This window comes from Gossypium raimondii, chromosome 11, assembly GCF_025698545.1.
Source record: "Gossypium raimondii isolate GPD5lz chromosome 11, ASM2569854v1, whole genome shotgun sequence".
NCBI classification, from domain to species: domain Eukaryota; kingdom Viridiplantae; phylum Streptophyta; class Magnoliopsida; order Malvales; family Malvaceae; genus Gossypium; species Gossypium raimondii.
In genome coordinates, this window is record NC_068575.1 from 50,400,012 (window position 1) to 50,422,245 (window position 22,234).

General features: G+C 33.3%; 4 protein-coding genes and 1 non-coding gene across 5 annotated transcripts; 3 read left to right on the top strand and 2 right to left on the bottom strand.

The window, feature by feature from the left end:
• The first annotated feature begins 496 nt into the window (after positions 1-496).
• TRNAS-UGA (transfer RNA serine (anticodon UGA)) lies at positions 497-578 on the top strand. Its single transcript has one exon. It is a non-coding gene; the product is annotated as a tRNA-Ser (tRNA).
• Positions 579-1,055: 477 nt separating this feature from the next.
• LOC105800971 (receptor-like protein EIX2) lies at positions 1,056-4,022 on the top strand. The gene is made up of 8 exons (XM_012632320.2): positions 1,056-1,421; positions 1,473-2,854; positions 2,915-2,966; positions 3,072-3,145; positions 3,224-3,418; positions 3,531-3,741; positions 3,861-3,914; positions 3,984-4,022. Exons 1-8 carry the CDS (start codon positions 1,056-1,058, stop codon positions 4,020-4,022), a joined length of 2,373 nt encoding a protein of 790 aa, XP_012487774.2.
• Positions 4,023-4,078: 56 nt separating this feature from the next.
• On the bottom strand, positions 4,079-5,118 carry LOC105803290 (60S ribosomal protein L13a-4). The gene is made up of 3 exons (XM_012635378.2): positions 4,767-5,118; positions 4,547-4,663; positions 4,079-4,454 (listed from the first exon to the last, which is right to left on the bottom strand). The coding sequence occupies exons 1-3, from the start codon at positions 5,036-5,038 to the stop codon at positions 4,223-4,225; spliced, it is 621 nt and encodes a 206-aa protein (XP_012490832.1). The 5' UTR covers positions 5,039-5,118; the 3' UTR covers positions 4,079-4,222.
• A 478-nt stretch (positions 5,119-5,596) lies between these two features.
• Positions 5,597-7,745, top strand: LOC105803291 (cytochrome b5). The gene is made up of 3 exons (XM_012635379.2): positions 5,597-5,896; positions 7,073-7,139; positions 7,249-7,745. The coding sequence occupies exons 1-3, from the start codon at positions 5,810-5,812 to the stop codon at positions 7,500-7,502; spliced, it is 408 nt and encodes a 135-aa protein (XP_012490833.1). The 5' UTR covers positions 5,597-5,809; the 3' UTR covers positions 7,503-7,745.
• Positions 7,746-9,441: 1,696 nt separating this feature from the next.
• LOC105803287 (BTB/POZ domain-containing protein At5g48800) lies at positions 9,442-13,059 on the bottom strand. Its single transcript, XM_012635376.2, has 4 exons — positions 12,437-13,059; positions 11,786-11,852; positions 10,258-11,424; positions 9,442-10,140 (listed from the first exon to the last, which is right to left on the bottom strand). Exons 1-4 carry the CDS (start codon positions 12,499-12,501, stop codon positions 9,604-9,606), a joined length of 1,836 nt encoding a protein of 611 aa, XP_012490830.1. The 5' UTR covers positions 12,502-13,059; the 3' UTR covers positions 9,442-9,603.
• Between the last annotated feature and the right edge of the window lie 9,175 nt (positions 13,060-22,234).

Sequence of the window (22,234 nt, forward strand, 5' to 3'; positions counted from 1 at the left end):
AAATAAACCTAAAAAGAGTATTATAAACTTTAATTTGTTTCTCTAAACGTTGATAGAATATATTTTCATTACAATTTAGGATTTAAAGCCATACATGAATGAATAAATAAAATGTGTAAAAAAACTGAAATTACGTATTTAAGCGAGCAACGGCAATTACATATGTGGTCATAATTGTTATTGACATTTACTTTGTCAATTAATTAAGTAATTAAGGGCTAGAGACTATAAGCAGATGTGATTCACACTTTTGGGCTTCAAAGTTCAATACATGCCGACCTTTCATCTCCAAGAACATAGTGATTTAACTGTTCCAAGTTGACTTTGATTATTTATTGACACGTGTCCAACAGTGGACCGCCATACCGTAATTCCATCGACTTCTGTTATTGCGTTAATTTCCTTTAATGTAATTTCCGTATAACGTCTATTCTGGTTATTATTCTTATTTTCTGTGATGATTTTAAAGTTTTAGTTTTGGAAGTCCTACCAAGCAGTCGATATGTCCGAGTGGTTAAGGAGACAGACTTGAAATCTGTTGGGCACTGCCCGCGCAGGTTCGAACCCTGCTGTCGACGATCTTTTTAATTTTTTCCCGCCATTTTCTACTATTTAAATATATAAAATCTTATCGACCTTTGATATTTGCACTATTTTTTTCTTAAATATAAGACAATTTACACATGCAAAAATAAAATTAATCGTCAGGATAAGTTAAGATCCATTCCTTCAGCGGTAAGACTGGAGAACAAGTCAGAAACTATAAATTAGTATTACTAAATAAATTATAACACCTGTGATTATAAAAAAAAATCCATTTCAGACATTTAAAGGCATATAAGGCTGAATGGTGACTCATAATAAACTTGATATAATTTATGAAGTTGGCCAAGTTTCTTTTACCTAATCTGTTAAAAGTCCTGCATTCATACGCAATCACTAGGATAAAATAATATGAACTCGAAATTTAATTCAGTTGGTGCTTTACATTTATTAGTTACCAGATTATTATCGTCTTCTTGAAGGAGAACAACAGAACAGTTCAAATTCAGAACATGTTGGTGCTAATGTACATTTTAGCTGTTTCTGGAGGTTCAAATGGAAGATGCTTAGAGCATGAGAAGCAAGCTCTTCTTAAGTTCAAGGAAGGACTTATTGACTATGGAAACCTTGCTTCATGGGCAATTGAAAAAGATTGCTGCAGGTGGAGAGGTGTTGAGTGTGACAATCGAGCCGGTCACATCATTCGGCTTGATCTTCATCCCGTGTTCTCGCATGCCGACCATGATGACTTTACTTGGACTCCCATGGACGGTGTAATAAGCTCTTTGTTGCTCGACTTGAGGCACTTGAGTCACTTGGATCTTAGCCGGAACCAGTTTACGAAAATTCCAGGCTTCATTGGTTCACTCAAAGAGTTGGTGTACCTTAACCTATCAGGTAATAGTATAAGTGGAATTTTTCCTTACTAGCTGGGGAATCTCTCAAGATTGCTTTCTCTTGATGTAAGCAACAACAATGGTGATATGATTTCTGATAATCTCGAATGGCATTCTGGTCTTTCTTCTCTAAGAACCTTCAAACTGAGTCGAACAAATTTAACCATGGCCGTCAACTGGCTTCACTCGATTAAAGCCCATCCTTCTTTATCAAGCTTATATTTGCAGGATTGCCAATTCCCTGTGGTTGATCCTTCATCTCTGTCTCATATTAACTCTTCCAAGTCTCTTGCAGTTCTTCAGCTTATTGACAGTATTGTTCATCCTTCAACATTTCCTTTGTTGCTCAATATGAGTAATAAGCTGACTGCTCTTCATCTTTCCAAGAACCATTTGAATGGTATAATTCCAATTTCTTTTGCTCACATGGGTTCTTCATTGGGGAATCTCCGCAAATTAAGAACTTTATTGTTGAATGGGAACTATATAAATGAGCCCCTTCCTGTAATTCTTGAGAAACCGAGTGGTTGTGTCAAGGATTCCTTGCAGGTTTTGGATTTGAGTGTAAACCAAATCAAAGGGTCATTACCTGAAATTATTACAAGATTTTCATCATTGAAGGAACTGTGTCCTGACGATAACAAGTTGGATGGAGCATTGCCAGATAATGTTGGGAACTTGTCGTCCCTTGCTGTCTTGAATCTGGCAAGAAATAAACTCACAGGATCATTGCCTCAAAGTATTGGACTAATGTCCGGTCTCAAGGTTTTAGATGTTTCATCAAATTCTTTCAATGATTTCACTTCTGAAATCCACTTTTTGAAGCTATCCAAATTGAAGTTCCTCACTTTATCCTTCAACTCACTATCTTTGAACTTCAGTTCTGGTTGGATTCCTCCTTTTCAACTGAATACTATTAATTTGAGATGTAGTAAGTTAGGTCCATCATTCCCAGTTTGGCTTCAAACACAACGGAACTTCTCCCACCTCGATATCTCCAATTCAGAGATTTCAGACAACATTCCCAACTGGTTCTGGAGACTACCTTCCAACTTGCTGTTCTTAAATCTTTCCTTCAACAATCTAAGCGGGAAATTTCCAGATCTTCATTTAAGATTCAATTCCTTTCCTTCGGTGTCTTTAAGCTCGAACAAGTTTCATGGCTCTATCCCAAGATTTCTTTTCAACACAACAGTACTGAATCTTTCAAAGAACATGTTTTCAGGAACCCTGTCAACCTTTTGCTCATTTATTAATGACAATCTCGATCATGTCTATCTTTCAGACAATCAGCTATCAGGCAACCTTCCTGATTGTTGGATGAATTTCAAACAACTGGTCGTTCTCAACTTGGAAAGCAATAGTTTATCCGGCGTAATACCAAGCTCTTTTGGCTCGCTGCACAAACTTCAAACGTTATGATTGAGTAACAACAGTTTTTCCAGTGAACTACCTCCATCTTTGACAAATTGCAGGAGTTTGAAGCTATTAGACCTCGGTGAAAATCGATTTTCTGGAAATATCCTGGCATGTATGGGGGAAAACTTGTTGAGCTAGATTGTTTTGCGTCTAAGATCAAATGAATTCTCTGGTAACATACCAACAACACTTTGCAAACTGAACCATCTGCAGTTATTGAATCTGTCTCTCAACCATTTATCAAGCACAATTCCAACTTGTTTACAAAATTTGACTGCAATGACCAGGTAAGGGAGTTCAAATGCAACCATAAAGTACACAATTTTATATTCCAACACCATTTGGGACGGTAATGGTGGCACCAGTGACCATTCTGCTGCAACTTACACTGGTTATGCATCAGTTGTTTGGAAAGTGGTAGAGCAAGAATACGGGAAAACTCTTGGATTACTGAAGGTCATCGATCTATCAAGCAATAACTTGAGTGGAGAAATTCCTGGAGAATTAACAAGTCTTGTGGAGTTGATTACATTTAAACCTGTCAAGAAACTTGTTGAGTGGTATCATCCCTAAGGAAGTTGGCCAATTGAGAGCACCGGAATCTCTTGATTTGTCCACAAATAGACTTTCTGGTGAAATCCCATTGAGCTTGGCTGATTGTTCCTTTCTGAGTTGCTTGAATCTATCAAATAACAACCCGTCTGGAAAAATCCCATTGAGCACTCAACTCCAAAGCTTTCTTGTTGAATCATATATGGGAAATGTTGGGCTTTGTGGACTTCCACTCAATGCCATATGCCCTGAAGACGAGAAACAGCAAGACGGGGGTGTTGAACACAGCAATCTAGATGACGAGAAATTGTACAAAGGCTCCGGATTTTACGTAAGTTTAATTATCGGTTTCACTCTAGGCTTTTGGGGACTTTGCTGGACCTTACTGTTCAACTGGCCTGGAAAACCTGCCAGTTTCCGATTTTTTGATAATATGGTGGACTGGCTCAGCTTGAAAATGGCATTGATTGCCGCAAAAGTGAAGAGGAGACTGACAAGTTAAGGGTAAGAAGCAATTTTTACATTCATGGTGTATAGCTTTGGACTTGGTTATACTATTATGTTTGTCTGTAGGACACTCTTACATTTGCTTTGGGTTTTGTCCAGAAATGACATAAAAATGACGGGATTTGATCAAATTAATGACCAGATATTCAACAACCAAAAAGTGATAGTCAATGCAGTGGTTTTCTAGCAACGTATCAATTAACCAACAATGATGCAACTGCCAACACCTCGAATAGATACAACAATGAAATCTAATCCATTCAAATAACAAAATTGTAAGAAAAACAAGCTAGTCACTAGAAAATTCAGTACTTAACAGGCGCAAGGATGTCAAGTTGAGAACCAAGTTTCTCTTCAGCAGCCTTCTCAGCCTTCACCCTAAGCTTATTCAGCTCCTTCTTCCTCTCATATGCAACTTGAGCCCTCTCCTTCCTCTTCTTCTCAAGTTCCTTTATGGTATCGTAATGGTTCCATCCAACTTCGGATGACAAGCGACCCAACAGGCAGTACTTGTGACCCTTTAGAAGCCTCAAGACCCTAATCACATTTTCAAATATGGCAGAAAATACTTAAAAGATATCAGAGGATTAAATTACAATGAAAAAGTGGGAAACAGTAGTGGAACTTACTTAAGAGCATCAGGGATGACCATCCTTTTAACCTTATCATACGGGGAAGGAATACCCTCATAAGCTTTCAAACGAGCAAGGGCGGCCGCTCCACGCTTAGTCTTATGTGGTATCATTCTGCAAAAAATGGCATGAATCTAGTGTTTAAACTGCGTGAATCTAGGCAAACCCATTTTGCGAATGGGGTGGAATAGGTTAAGGGTAAAGAGGCGGAACTGACCCGCGAACGGTGCGCCAGAAGATCTTCGCGGGGGCACGGAAATGGATAGGACCATGAGAAGGCTTGGTGTTCATGCGTTTGCGGAGGAACCTCATGTACTTCATCTTCTGACGGACGAGTCCGCCCGACATGCAGATTTCCTCGCATCGGACAACGACGAGTTTCTGGCCGTTGAGCAACTCCTTCGCCACGATTGAAGCCAACCGTCCCAACATGTGGTGGCGGGCATCCACCACCACTCTCTTTGCGCATACCCCTGATCCCGACACCATTGTTCTTTTACCTTATTGGAGTTTCCCTTTCTTTCAATGAAGGACCCGCCGCTACTTGAAGAAGAAATATAGCGATTCCTAACTAGGGTTTTTAGGGGGTCATGTGGTACGACAAGAGTGATGGACTTCTTTCTCATGGTCTTGTTTTTGGGCTTTGAGTTGTGGGCTGAAAGGAAGAAAAGAACATGAACGACAAAATAATGGATTTTTTCCTGCGGTATAAAGACTTAAAAACCCTTTACAGATCCAAAGACTTGAAATAACACACCTGTAAGATTCAATCCGCATCAATTTCATCTTTTTATATTTTAATCCTTAAAAGAAAAATATCTCTTTCTTACTCATAAAAATATAAAATAAGATAACAAAAATGCCTCAATCCACCATAGAAAAATAATACCATAAATGAAAGAGAAAAGGCAACTAAGAAATGGGATCAAAATTGCGAACTTCCCCCAAATAGTCGAAGTAGATGTTTTAAAACTTGGGCTTGGTGAGGTGGTTCCGTGTTTGGTTTGTTGGTGGTGAATTTGGATATAATACAATAAAACCCTGTCCTCAGCTCCTCCTCACCGACCCCACGGCCAATCAAATTATTTTGGATTGACCTCACCACCCAATTAAACTCTCTCACTCAGTTTATCTTAGCTTCGCTTTGTTTTTGTAGTTTCCTGTATTATTCAACAAAACACAACGCCACTAGAGTTTAGTTTGATCAGCAACCCTCTGCTCTTCTTCTTCCTTAAACAAGCAAAACAAAAAAAAATAATTATGGGTGGAGAAGGAAAGGTCTATACTTTGGCTGAGGTTTCTCAACACAACAATGCCAAAGACTGTTGGCTTATCATTGAGGGCAAGGTACATCTTTTTGTTGGTAAAAATTTCTTGGATGATCCACTCTGGGGTTGCCTTTATGTTTTTTGGTAAAAATTAGTTTCTTTTTTCTTTTTCTTTTCTTTTTTTTTTTGCCAAAGTTGGGTGTTTTAATTCATATCTGAAGTTGCATGTTTTGACTTTTGAGTGTTCTTGGATTTAGGGAACCCTATTGCCTTTTTTTTTTTTGTCTCCCTTGTCTGTTTGATTTTTGTTAATTTTGGTTCTGATCGTGAGAAAATGTTTAAATCCCAGTGGATGGATCTCTCTTTGAAAATGTAACTGAATCTTAAACAAATCTTCAGTGTCCTTGTTATTCCTGGACTGATAACTCAGATTCAATATAAATCAACTTTAGGATCAAAAGTCAAAACCAATCTTTTGGTTAGATCTTTACTTATGATCTTTTTGATCCTTGTAATTGCTAAAGTTGCATGCAAGTATAGGCCCTCTGCTTCTCAATTCCTTGGATTTTTTAATCATTAGTTTAATCTGGATTGATTGTGTAAACATTCATATTCTGCTTCATTGCCATTATATTTAGTTCCCCCCACCCCCCAAATCAACTATTTCTGATGAATTCTGCATGATGGATTTTGCATAATGTATGCTACAACCCATCACCATTTGTCCGGTCCCAGGCTGAGCACAATACCAGTATTTTCTTCAAAGGTGTGTCTGGCTGGATGTGAGCCCAAGACCTCTTGCAAGTCACATAGGAGTCTTTCTTGCAAACACGGTACCATTTAACAATACTGGTATTGTGCACGAGAGACGGCCTGAGGCCAGTTGAATGGTGGTGGGTTGTTGTGATAATGTATTGGTAGCTTGTTATAAGTTTCATCAAGAGAGATGAGCTGTTATGTGTATTTGGTATCATATTCACTGTATTTTCATAGAGATTTAGAAATCAGTAATATTATCATCAGTTTAAAAAGAAGCGAGCAGAAAACGCCATGAGCATTAGTTTGGATTTCTCGAGTTACAAGAGGGTATGGAGTTGAAGCCTGTTTGAACTTGGCAGTAACGTGAAGCAGGATACAGTTTTAGCTATCAATCTAACCATTGATTTGATTGTTGAATCCTACTCTAGAGCTAACTATTTATTTCTTTTGATTTGGCTCCATTTTGATCTCCTAAAAATTCCTTATGTTTGAACAGGTATATGATGTGACTAAATTCTTGGAGGATCATCCTGGTGGTGATGAGGTCCTGTTGTCTGCAACAGGTTACAAATCTCACAAATTTTCTACTTGTTTCGTATAATCCAATGTGGGAATTACAGTAGAAGATGGAGAAAAGTGGTAATAACATCGGTTTAATGTTTGGCCTGGCAGGGAAAGATGCAAGTGATGATTTTGAGGATGTTGGTCATAGTAGCAGTGCTCGGGCAATGATGGATGAGTTTTACGTGGGTGACGTCGATACATCAACTATCCCAACTAAGACCAAGTACACCCCTCCCAAGCAGCCTCACTATGAGCAGGACAAGACCTCGGACTTTGTTATAAAGCTTCTCCAATTCCTCGTTCCCCTGCTGATCTTGGGATTGGCCTTCGGAGTCCGCTTCTATACCAAATCACCTGCTTAAGCATCAAGACCACAACCCAGAATGGAAAAACTTCTCAATATTATTATTATGTTAGTTTAAACGTTTGTTTGGAACTGTTACATATTGAGGGATGGTTCGAAATACTATATTTACTCGTTCTGTTTATTGACCAGTTCCCGGTGCCCCATTTTCAATGTAATATCGTCCTCTATGGCATGTACCCAGTAAAACTACCCTTTCTTTCTGGTTTGGTAATCTTCAAAATCTGTCTCTTTAAAAGCAGTAATGTTCTGTTCTTCAGTTTAGTCCATTGATTTATGAGCTAAATCCAGGTTAAATACTAGTTGTGGACGTCTAAAAGTATCCAAAATTTAACCAAATGTTGCATGAAATTGCTATCCAATATGAGGAACAAAATTCACGAAAATGGAAGACCCTAAAAAGCTTATGCACTTATGCATAAATATCAATCACCTTAGATCTTTAAATTATTTGTAGTTTGAGATTTTTGAACATGTTTTTATATTAAAATGTGTAGTTACTTTCAAGGGTTAATTTGTATTTGAATTTGACAGATTTTTGTGCCAGGTCTGAGTCTTTTCTAGGTGAGAAAAATAAAAGCAGTAATTTCCTCTTTTAACCGGCATTGTCTATATCTGGTCTGGAAAGTAGGTTGTGCAGTCAGGGTTGATGCCATACCATACACTGAATGCGACAAAATATTCCCTTAGAGCACCACGCATCTTTATCGGTTCATCTCAAATTCTCAATCATGCTGTACAAACAAACAAGCTGTCAAGTTGCTTAGTAACTAGAATTTTCATTTCTCCTAAGACCCTTCATTGATTTCATCACCATTTTGGTTTTATTACTCACCATTCTGCCACTATAAGAACAAATAAGAGCTTGCAGTGTATTCCCTCTTCCTTCCCCATTTTTGTTTTTCTTTTTGCTTTTACAAGTACATAATTTTTTTTTTTTTGGCTAATGAAGAACCAAATATGAGAGCCACAGAAGCCGAGGAAGGTCTGTTGAAGTTGGTGCATCCAGGAAGGTATGTGGAGATTCACTATGAACCCATTATTGCTTCAGAAGTGTTGAAGAGGAACCCCAGACACAGCGTGACACGACCGGACGTGTTTGAGTATCCATGGATCGTGGTCAGACCGGAGTCTGTGTTGAAACTGGGGAGAGTTTTTTACATTGTTCCTAACCTTACAATCTATAAACTGATAAAAGAGAAAGGATATACCGTCCAACCTTCCTTGCAGCAAAAGAAATCACCCAAAAGTTATGTTCAGCGGCAACTTCTCGAACAAAGCTCACCAAGCAAATCTTCTGCTGGAACAACTCCAAAGCACGAAGATTATTGCCAATCAAATTGGCAACAATTTCAAACCACTGGCTTGGAAGAGTCAAGGCTCCAGGAGCAAGCTTGTGGTGAGAGAATCAATGGACCTTCAAAGTTAGAGTCCCTTGCTGATATGATAACCAAGCACCAGAGCACTTACAAAGAGTTTATACAGATGTCAGACACAGATTCTCCATCTAAAACCGAATCCACGGGTGAAAAAGAGTGCCATGCTCATGAGGTTTGCAGTAACAAAAAAGAAGCTTCGGAACAAGATCAGGCTCTAGGGGATCAATGTGAGAAACATATTACCATTTTGAGAACTTGCTTGAGGAAACATGACAGTTCCCGGAAGTTGCTTCATTTGAAAGTTTCCTTTTACTTGTCTCCCGATAATGAGGAAAGGAAAAGAAAAGTTGCAGAATCTGAAGGTTTTATTACTTGTTGAACTTAGTAAATCAATGGATTTCTCCGAAAGTAAATAAATAAATAAAGCCCCAAAATCTTTAAACAATGTAGCTTGATTTGCACTTTGATTATGATAATTTGCTCATTTTCTTTCCCCGTGTGTTTATTCAATGATATAAAATAACAAAGCTGCTGAAAACTACTAGATTTGCCAATGACTTTGGAACAACAAAGCCCCCACTCTTGACTCTTGGTAACTCAAAGCATCACAATCATATACAATGTGGCCAAAAGAAGGAAAAAGAAGAGGTTAAAAAGCATTAACATACAAGGTTGCCAAAATCATGGCCTTAACAAATACAGGCATGTCATTTTAATTACCTAATCAGTGCTTGCACATGTCCTCTCAATCACCTTAGAATCCGTTCTGTAGGATTGCCTTGAGGGCGAACTTGATCCTCTCGAAGAACTATGTCCAAATAAGCTTAGTCCACCTATCTTCTTCGTGAAGGAGCTCATAAATTTACGAGAACTAGACTTAGCCATATCTCTCTTCATACAAACGTGTTCTTTCTCTAGATCATTTAATCTCATCCGCATCCGAGCCAGCTCAAGTTTTAGCTCCCGGTTTTCTCGCCTCAAAGATGCATAGTTGTCTTTCGGAGACATTGCTGCACTGAGTGCACTGCTGCTGATCCGCCATGATTGGTGATTTACCGGCTTGCGGTCATCATCGGCATAAGAGCAGCACAAAGCATTTCTCAGCCTTAATTGCTCGAAGTAAAGAACTTGGACTATCGATTGGAGGGGAAGTCGTTCGTTTTGTGCAGCATGTGCTCCGGCTTCTTGTGAGAGCTTTTGGAAATCAATCAACTTGCAGAGCTTCTTCTTGTCTGCATCTGGTAAACCCTGATGAGCCTGAAACATGCATTTGTTAGAAAGTTTATCAAGATAATCTCAGTAACTTATTACATGTCAGCTTGAAACAAAAGCAAACAGACGAGATGTTAAAAATGAAGATATCAGCATACATACTTTCAGGTAAATATCAATAGCTCGATATAGCCCGTCATGGATAGTACGAGCATGTGTAGGTAAAGTCTCTGCAATCGCCATGAACTTTGCAAGCTTGAGGTTTGCATCAGGAGCAATTTCAGCAAGGTAATTATCCACCAACTTTGAAACTTTAAATAATGCACCTTGTGATGGTGAATGAGGACTATCCGATTCGAAAACAGATGCATCATCCATATCATCTTCACTATCATCTTGCTGAGAAAAATTTACCAATATTCTTTGAACTGTATCAACGTCGAATAAGGTGTCACCTGCATGCCGAAAAGATGGGATCAAAAGGTCGTCAAGAGTTGCAATATCCAACTGGGAACCGATCCTCCGCTCTAGATCAAGCCTACAAGCAATACTGCAATCAAGCATCACTGCACTTCTAAGAAGTCCAAAAAGGAAAGTGATGGGAACTGCAAGTTTCTCAACAGGTAAAAGGCTGACAATCGTCTCAACCACGAGGCGTTCATGGTCAGTTGAAAGCAAATCAATTTTCGTGTGGCCAGAAGGATTCCACAAACTGGATTTCTTAGTCAGTTCCTTCTGAGCATAATTTACAAGCGACGCGCCAATACTCTCGGGACGAACACCGCGACATTTCATCGCTGTCATGACTCTTTGATACAAATCAATACGAATAACAGAAAGATCTTCTATCCACCAGTCTCCATCACATTTGGCTTGCCTGTTCATATGAAGTCTCCCTGAACTACTGTATTCTAAACGGGAGAAGCTCGATGCTATTTGCTCGGCACAAGCCTTTGAAGCTATTGCATCAATGCAACGGCTAACAATTTTCAGCTCATCTGCAAGAGGAAGTAAGTTTTCACATTGTTGTAAAACTTCAACACACATCTCCAGGTTCTTGCAAACAATACTTTCGAGATACTCTTCAGCTCGCGAGCCGAGATTATCCTTTGAAAACTCCTCAGTCATTTCAAGGTAATCAGAAACACAACAAAGCTGAGCCACATTTGATGATGTAATTTCAAAGTTAATGCCATAACAAAATTTAGCAGCCAACTCGAATGTCTCAGCACCGCCAGGTAAATTCAGTAGCTCCACTCTCGAGATATCGGAATCTCTATGTTCTGCAACTAGCTTCCTGATTCGCCCGCTTCGAGAAACAAGAGGAAACTGCATATAACAACAACAATCATCAGCATGAGAATATCCTAATTCCTATGTCCTAACATTAATCTACACAGGTAAAAGTGTGCTATTTTACTTCAATGGCAACCATATTAGTTTTCCAAATCTTCCCACCCAAGCAATGATGCTTACTCAGTTAAGCAAGTCCATATTCAGCTATATGAACTAGTACTCCCATTGAAACAACCATGAAAAAAAGTTTCAGATCTATTCAAGGCTAAGTACATTTTTCCCTAATGCTTTAGTTGCACTGTTGGAAGAATTAAAGTGCTTAGCCAATTATAGAGTCCATTTAAATCTAATCAAAATATATGAACAAATTTCAACAGTAAATCACCAAAATTACCTTGTGTAGAGCAAAAGTCCCTCCATTTACTTCTATTGTGATGTCACTTTTAACATCCCGAAAGATCCTACAATAACAGAAGCACCACTTTGAATATGCAGGAAAAAAACAGGAAGAGATAATCTAGGAATATTCATATGTAGCTTTTCACACATGCAAATCCATCATCATAGTCCCCCAAAGAAAAGAATGAACATAAATAGCTGGAAGATAAAATAACATACTAATTCTTTATATAAAAACAAGCAGAGCAAAGATTCTGAGTGGCTGAGTATGACACTCCAATCAAATGGATGATCTGGGATACAATTTTTTTTCTCAATAATTCAAAGCATAAAATAGACAAAATAAGTGAAAAAGAAAAACCATTTACATAAAAAGCAACAAAAAAGCCTGTTCTTTCAGAAAAGACTGAAACTTGAAGCAAACTACAACATCAAAGAAAATTTAGAAAAAAGAGTCCCTTTGCATCACTACAGCAAAGAGTAGCAGAGTAGCAAAGTGAGGAAAAAGAAGAGTTGCAGTAGTTAAACAAGGTGGCTGCCTAGCTATCTATGTAAAAAGATCAAAGCTTTGAAAGAAAAAACACATTAAATAAACCATGAAACTACTCAATAACAGTTCAACAATGATAGAATCAAACTTGTATACCATTCATTGCAACGCTGCCTGGAACTCTTTGCCAAAGACAGCTGGTGATGCTGCTGCTTGTCCATTGACAGAAACACTGAGTAAACCCAGAAGAGAAAAAGAAAATAAAGAACAAAAACCCTGAGAAATAGAGAACAGAGAGAGAGAAAGAGAAGAAGAGAAAAGTGTGGGGTTAATTGAGAGAGACAAAGACAGAGTCCCAGTTGTAGATTGTATCTCGTTGCTTAACTACTTTGGCCATTTTTGTCAAACTGCTGATCTTCAAACCATAGATTGCTATTGTCCAAACCAATGGGGCCTCTTTGGTGGGTCATCTTTTTGCACCCCTCCCCTATTAATCTTAACAAGTTTTTTGGCTTGTTCAAATCTACTGATATTACCGTTTTTGCTTGATTCTTTGGTTTGTTGCTTTGATGATTTTTTTTAAAGCAAAATCCAAAATAAAAAGGTGTTTTTGTATACTAATTTTTGTTTTTGTTGGATTAAAAAGTCAAAAACCTCTCTCTCTCGTTAGAAAATATGAAAAAAAGATGAGATAAAAGCGGGATGAAAGGAGGAGTTGTGACCTTCGGACATCTTTTTGATGTTTTTTGCATGCTTTTGTTTTGCTTTGCTTTCTTCTTTGTCGTCAAAAGCGTAAAATACAGTTAACATGCCTCTTCTTTTCTCTGCCTTTTCCCATCCCATATTTTAGCTTGTATACTATATTTTGGATATTTGCATTTTCACCCCATCTTGTTATGAGAATTTCATTATACCCCACTCTTTTCTGTTGTATTAGGACCGCTTAATTAGTAATCTTTGGCATTTCAAATATAAAGAGTTCCAAATTTATAGTTTTTATCGGCTTGCAATATTTTATAAGAGCCAAATTTTGTAATTAGGATTGGATTGGGATATTTGTAGATAATTAATTTGTTTTTCTACAAATTTGAATATTGTGTATTCAGATCGACAATACATTCCAAGCGAATGAAAATGTTAACTTTTGGATCACCATTATTTGAAAATACTTTAATTTTGTACATAATGGATACATATTTCAATATTAAATATTCTTTTTGGTGAATTATAAGAGTAAGATAAAACCCTATCAGTAACGCGACTAACACGACTCGAATCCAGACCGTATCTAGGACAATGAACACCCTGATTATCAGGCCAACACACGGGATTTCAATATTAAATATCTTAATCCGCTTAGTTTTGCGAATAATAGATTCATATTCAAATACTTTAAGCTATTATCCACTTTTCTTTTTAAAATTGTTATTTAAAAAAAGTTTATATGTAAAAAATAAAACCCTTAAAAATTGTATAAAAAAATTCAATTAAGCTCTTATCTTAAATTCACACTCAATTAAGTCCCTATTGTTAATAAAAATTAATTAAACTCTTTCGTTAACGATTTTCATCATGATCATATTGACCGTTAAAAAACTAATGCACCAATCGGATGGTGAGATGTGTCACTTCTAGTTTAATCTAATATTTTTCATAAAAATTATTGAAAAATCAAAAAAATTATAAAATCATTATAAAAATTTAAAATATTTAAAAATAATTAAAATTGATATAAACTTGTAAAAATTATAAAAAATTTAATAAAACTTATAAATATTATTAAAAATCTAAAAATTTTAATAAATTATGAAATTAATAAAACATATTTAAAATAAAAAGGTAAAAAAATTCTTAACAACTATAAAAAAATCATAAAAATATTAAAATTGATATAAAGTTATAATAATTATTAAAAATATCATGAAAACATAAATTGGACTGAATTAGTAGATTGGACCAATTAGATCAAAACCGACAAGGGTAACAGTCCAAAGAAAGCCATTAGATTGGTTGACTTGGAAGCCGAGCGGTTAAACTAATTCTTTTTATTTTAATATTGTATTCAATTAAACTGGATGATCAATCGAATTGGTAAACTGGTGTCCCAATCATTTCGACCATCAGTCCAATTTTGAAAACCTCGGTAAGAATAGTTCATACTTTCATGTGCTAATAGTTGAATAATGAAATTTTATAAAATCAATAGAAACAAATTCAAAATTAAGTATTTTTGGTATAGTTAGACCGATGGTCAAGCCGGTCAGGTCACTAGTTTACCAGTTCAACCGGACAGTCTAGTTTAATAAAATAAAGCATTAAAAGAAATTGGTTCAACTGCACGGCTCTTAGGGTAACCAATCTAATGGCTTTCTCTAGATTGGTACCCTTGTCGATTTCGATCTAACTAGTCCAACCGACTTGTCTGGTCCAATTCAAATTTTTACAAGTTTATATCAATTTAATATTTTTAATAATTTTTATGATTTTTTATAAATGTTTTAAGAATGTTTATACATTTTTATAAAATTTTAAATATTTATTATTAATTTTATAATTTATTAAAATTTATTAGATTTTGACCATATTTAAAGTTTTAGTACTTTTATAATTTTCATAAGCCTTTTAGATATTTTTATAATTTTTCTGATTTTTAATACTTTTATAGGAAAATATTAGATTAAATGAAAAGTCTTTTTAATGGGTAACATGATCATTGACCAAAAGACTTAATTGATTTTTTATTAACAATAGGAACTTAATTGAAAGCAAATTTAAGGTAGACATTTAATTGATTTTTCACATATTCTTAAAGATCTTTTTAACATATAGACTTTTAAAATTATTTTATACTTACTAAATATTAATATTTAACGATTTAGATATTCAACAAATAATTTAATTAATTCGTATTTGAATACAAATAATAAATAGATTTAGTGTTGAAAACAAATTTATGTAATTGAATTTGAATTTTATAAAAGTTGTAAATATTTGACAATCTTAAAAATTATCATTTAATAGTGATTTTCAATACAGTCGACCTCCATGATTGCTGCATACCTTTTTATGATTATCACAGTAGACACTATTCTTATGAATTGTGAAAATGTTAATTAACTGCCTCTATATATATATTTTTAAAACAGAGCTACTTGTCCTAATATTTTTAGTGTTCATTTTCGGCCATTATCCCACAAGTTGGAAACAAAAAGGCCAACCACCTGCTTTTACAAGGACTTCACCACAAGCATCATATATTATACACTACATTATTGAAAACAATGTGTGGTTGTCTATGAATTATATTGGGGTCCAAAAAGATGTCCGATCCAAAAAAATTGATTAAGACCTATCAACACCCACAAATCCAAAGGATATCATTGCCCTTTAGCACTGGGATAACCATGAACAATATTCCTTTGCCAATTGACTAAAAAGAAAAGCTTGCATGAGAGACAAAATGGATGGTATTTGACCCCCATTTTTTTTTAATTATTTGACCCCAAATTTGATTGCTAAAAGTAGGGACTTTTTTAGGGTTTTCTTCATCACTACCTAAACACATGTTTAGGCCATTAATTAAATACAACATCCACAAAATGAAAAGAAGTTCATTAATCGATTTTTTTTTCTTATACATACCCTTTTCTCTTAGGTTCTTTTTGTTGATTAATTTTTTCATGAGCAAGCATGTAAGAATGATAGACGATAATATAATTTGTTTTAAAATTTATTTTTAAAATAAAGTGATTTTGCCGTATAATGATATCCATTACATAAAATTCTAATTTTATTTTTACTATGTTTTCTCTTGACATGAAATATAAATGATGAATCGCTTAATGAAACTCGATCCTAGTATCCTTAGACTTTGGTAAATATTATTAGGTAATCAATTAAGTAAGGCGATTCAATATGTTTATGAAATGCTTTTGGATCTCAATACAATATTTGATTACATAATATTTTAATGTTGATACAATGTATTAACGAGGAAAGAGAAAAAGAGAAGAGGGTGATGATGCAAAGGAGATCAGTTCACTTTAACAGGCAAAGAGCCGAAAAAGGAAGAGACTAAGAGTAGAGTAAAGTGATTTGAGGATAAGGGAAGTTAGGTGCAATAGATAGGTGCTTAGGGTTGTTGAGAAATTCCAAAAGATCCCTCCTCGTTTTACAGGGTATTTATAGGGTAGAAGTCTCACGTTCAGTAATGCAACATCAACTAACAAATTTGGAACATGGTGATAAGGCCGTTTGAATGTGGGCTGTCGTCAAATGGGGTACTACTTTGACATTCTCCTTATTGAGGTGGTACCAAGTTGATAGGTCTCAGTGATCCCTTATGGACTCCTATTGGAGGTGAGTGCATTCCAGCTAAAAGCGAGTTGCCTAGAAGACAAGGAGTCCGGGTGGTTGGTCATTGGGTGATAGAAGATGGGAGATTGTTCAAGTGTTCTTTAGATACGAAACTAACCAAGTGATGCAAGGCAAAAAACCGTATGCAAGTGTTTCCCGAATAGCTTCTTGTGATGTCATGTGTCCATTTTGAGTAAGAGTATAACAATGTTCAATTTATTTATTTTAATTAAATCAATTATTAATGAAGTTAAAAAAGAGATGAATTTAGTTATAAAAAAGGTTCATCTTTTATTGGACACCCTAGTCCCTAGCTAGCTAATGGGTAGGCTTTAGGGGACCCTCTTGCATTAGAGTATGGAGAACTCCAATTCTAAAAAAGACAATGACTTGAAATATAAGCACACTAAATGCTTTACTTACCTACTGCCACCGCTTAATCCTCTAAAGATAAAGCCTAAAATCAGGCAGGAAAAAAGTAGCCAGCTGATTATTGCTGAATGCTGACCGGTCTTTGTTATGCCTAAATATTCTCCCCAAAATCCTCATTTCTTGTCTTATATACAATTAATGGTTACATTAACTTGTCTATATATTTTCAAGGAGCCTATAATTTTCCAATATAAAAAAATATTATAAATATTAAAAATTAAAATTTTCAGATGTTATTTAATAATGATTGCATAAACAAATAAATTAAGTTAGATTAAACATCAAACAAAAAGTTGGATTATATTATATTAATTAAAACGTTAAAAATGGATAAGCTTTTTTTAATTTCTCTATATTTGAAATTAATCTCTTCCTTCTCTAATTTAAAATGTAAGTTTAATTATTAACACATCGAATATTTTTATTAAATTTAAGTATATTATGTCATTACAAGACTTTTAAGTAGGTATTTTTATATCAAAATATCACATAAACAAATTTAATAATATTAACAATTAATTTTAAATTTTAAATTTTAAAAATAGATTAACTCAATTCTTAAAGATAAAAATATAAAGACTAAATTCTAATTTATGAATAATACTAATATATTATAACCTAATTCAAAACACAAGTACTCACTCTGTTTTTAATGATTCTTTTATAACTATTTTTTTCTTCGCCATAACATATTTTTTAACTTATTTAGTTTAAGAAATTTTAAGCTATATGTTATCATATTTTTGTTGAGAAAGAATCCACTCTCTTATTAGGAGAAGTCTTTAAAATGTCATTTTTTGGACAGTCGACTAAAATATCAAATAGTGAAGGTATTGTATTCGGGGTATCTATGCTTGATTTTAGCCTCAAAGTTCGTTTCCTAACTCCGAAGAGAGTACCTCAAACAGTGAAAGTATTATACCCGGAATATTTATGCTCGTTTTTATCTTTCGACTCCGAGGAGAGTCCAAAGGGATTCACGGAATTTATCGAGAGTACCTAGGGGCCACCAAGAAAATGCTTTTATCATTTGGCCTAGCCAAGTGATAACAAGTATGCTAAGGCCAAACATTTAACCCTTAATTGATGGTTCGATCCCCATAAATGCAACATGTATAAATATAATTAATATTTCTTACAATATCAATACCTCTTCCGTGAACTTACAGGTCATATATACATCAATTGGGGCACTTTCTACTAGATATAAAACCTCCGAATAAGACAAAACCTTCCATTGAGAGTTCGAGTCCTAACTCCCTTCAACAATTTTACATTTCATAATTTTTTTGGAAATTATATGTTATTGAGGATGGAGATTCAATATTTTATAAGAAGTTAATATATTGAAGGAGATGAATGGAGCTTGAAAATGTCGGATTGGATGAATGGGCCACAAATTCATATAATTTCCGTATAATATATAGTATGCACATTTATTGTCAATATATGATTGTCTAACAACTTTTTACTCACTTGCAACAATCGAGACATTCAAATAATTGTTTTTGAAGTGTAGCTTTCAAAGAAAATAAAATACATACATCTTACTAAAAATACACATAGTTGCATATATATTCACTTCCCAACCATTAAAGTATATTTATGTTTTAATAATGTTAATAACTTTTTTATATATTTCATATCCGTTTTTTGTCCATATTCGGAGTTCATGATTATTCCTATTAATAATGTCATATTTAAAGTTTAAACTTAATTTTTTCCTTGAAAGCATAATGTGCTTTATCGGTCGCCAACCACTTGTTGGTGGTAATAATATTTAAAATATAAATATTAACTTGTATGAAGTAATAGTTAAAGTTCTTATCAAACATTTAGTTGACATAGAGTCATCATATTATCATCATCTTCTACTTCTATTATTGTATAAAAAATTAAAAATATAATTCTCGAAAATTTTGATTGGTATTGAAGAAAGTAATTCCAAACTGTATTTGTATTTAAATTTAAAAGTTAAATTATACTTCTTCAATGATCTTTTATGTGTGCTTAAGATTATGAAATAACCTTTTCTATATTTTCTTTTGACAATTTGAAATTTAATTTTTTTCTCAATGAACATTAATGTTTTTGTTATTATACTCACAGAAAACAATAGATACCTTTCTTTATGTAGTAATAAAGACCAAAGTTATCAACATTGTATTTGTAAACATATTCTTTTATTATTTTAGAGTTATCAATATTTTTAAGTTTTTCATATGTTTAGTTATAGTCTCATGTCAAAATTTGAACCATATATATTAATATAAAAGAAATTATTTGGTATCTTGATTTTTTAGACTCCACAAGTAAGTTGATAAGTGTCCTTTATAGTAAAATATTTAAAATTTAAAATATATATATGTCAACTTTTAAGAGTGCTTGTGGAATTAAAGAAATTGTTAGTATTTGGTACACACGCAACCTTAAAAAATTGATACACGTCTCTTTTTTTAAATATTTTTTAATACTTTATATACTTTTATAAGACACTTGTCAACCCCTTGACGCTGCTTGTGGAGTCTAAAAACTCCATTGACAATGTACCGAATATTTGGTACACAAGCAACCTTAAAAAACTCCACCGACAATGTACCGAAATGGTTAGTATTTGGTACACAAGCAACCTTAAAAAATTGACATGTGTCTCCTTTTTTAAATATTTTTTTAATACTTTATAAACCTCTATAAGACATTTGTGAATCCCTTGACTCTTCTTATGGAGTTTAAAAACTCCATTGACAATGTACCGAATATTATTTTATAAAAAATATGTTTAAACATAAGTATAAATTTAAAATTATTAATCATGTTAAATAAACTAACCTAATAATATATTTATTTTAATGTAATTACAAAAACAAAATATTAAGCGAAGAATATTAAATTTTAATTTAAAATAATAAAAGCTTGTACACACCTATATGGACCGATCCACAACGATACATGTAGGGTACATTTGGTTCACAGAATGTAATATTACACCTTATATTCTCAAAGTCCGAAATAACATTACGTTTTATGGGTTTTCAACATTTTAGTCATCGTAATCTCATAGTCTCAAATAGTCTTAAGATGCTAAAATATAGAGTGTAACTCATGTTATATTAGATTATGTTAGTAATCTTAAATTTTGGACCAATTTATCATTTTACTTTTATTATTTTAATTCCTTTTTATATTTTTTTCGAAATAAATTTTAAGTCTAATACAAAAAAAATTGTTTATCTTAACAAGATGTCATATTTTAAAATTAAAATTATTTTATTTACTCTAAAATTTATTTATTAGTATATTAACCAAATTAATAATTATTTATAAATCTATTAAACATCATATATTTAATTATTAATAAAAATTATAATAAAATTAAGAATTATCATAAATTTATAAAATTTGAGACTAAAAATATTAAATGAACTAAATTTAGTAAAAAAAACCTATAACAATGATAATTTAGTAAAATGTATTTTAAATAATTTTACATTCCATCAATCAATACCAAAATCTTATGTGACAATTAAATAAACCAAACAAAATAATATAACATACTTCCACCTCGTAATATTAGTATTACATCCCTATAATCTTACATTCTTTAAAGGCTTAAGGGTATCAAAAGCCCTCAAACTTTTTTAGAAAAAAAGCAATTAAACCCCCCCTTTTTTTTTACACTTAATTGGTACTTGAACTTTCAAAAGATTCTCAAACTTAAATTAAAAAAAAAAGCAATTAAGCTCCTGCTTTTTCTTTTTTTTTTGCACTCAATTGAATACTTGAACTGTCAAAATGCATCAAAATGACCCTTTAACCGTTAAAGTTAAGTGCCATTAATTTTTTTTTTCAATTAAAGCCACCCTATGTCATAACCACGGCGTGACATGTGGCACAAAAAATATAATAAATAAAAATAAATAAAAGTTATAAAATTATTAAATTTTAATAAAAATATATTAAAATAATTAAAAATTAGAATAAATTTATAAAAATTGAAAAAAATTATAAAAATTTATAAAGTTATAAGAAAAATATAAAAATGTAAATAAATATAAAATTCCTAAAAAATGTAAAATTTTATATTACATTTTTACGAATTTTATATATTTTTATATTTTTCTTACGGTTTAATAAAATTTTATACTTTTATATATTTAATAATTTTTACGATTTTTATAATTTGTTTTCTAATTTTAATAATTTATATATTTTATTAAAATTTTATGTTTTTTTATAACTTTAATTGATTTTTATTTTTTCATCAGTTTTTGCCACATGTCGCACCGTGATTGTGACACGTGGTGACTTTAACTAGAAAAAAAATTAGGGGCGATTAACTTTAACGACCAAATGAACTTTTTGATACATTTTGACAATTCAAGTACCCAATTGAGTACAAAAATAAAGGGGACTTAATTACTTTCTTTTAAAAAATATAAGGAACTTTTTGATGCATTTTAAAAGTTTAAGTACCTAATTGAAAAATATAATTAATTACTTTTTTCTAAAAAAATTGAAGAATTTTAGACCCTTAAACCTTCTTTAAGCTAAACATCACTTAAACATTTACCGAAACACATAAAAAGTAAAACATAGCTTAAATTGTTTTATTCTAATTAAGATGGCAACGGTATGTACTAATCAACACTACTAATATTAATGCAATGCCGACCACCATCATCTAAACAATATTAAATGCTTTTGCCTTTGAAATTTCTGCACTTTCCTCGTGTAAGCTTAAAAGGAGCCATGGAAATTTTCAAAAAAACTATAGTCAAAAACAAAGAAATAAGAAAAAGACAACCCAAAACTTGGTGTAAGATTATCTCCTTCACCTCCACCACCCCTTTATTGGTGGGTCCTAAAAGGGTTATTATTAGGAAGGGCCGATGTGGGATCCCATTCCCATATTATTTACCTTACTTTGATATCATTTGATATGATTTCTCTCACCACTACCCACCACTTCCCCTTTCATCTTCATCTTTGTCTTCGTCACTTCACTTCATATGGTTACCAACAATTTTTTTTTTCAATTCCAAAGTCAAATGTATTCTAACTATGTCCAATAACCTTCGATAATTTTAAACACGATATATTTACATAAAATATAGTTAAAATAAAATAAAATAGAGACATGGAACATGAAATCATGTTAGTTCAGAA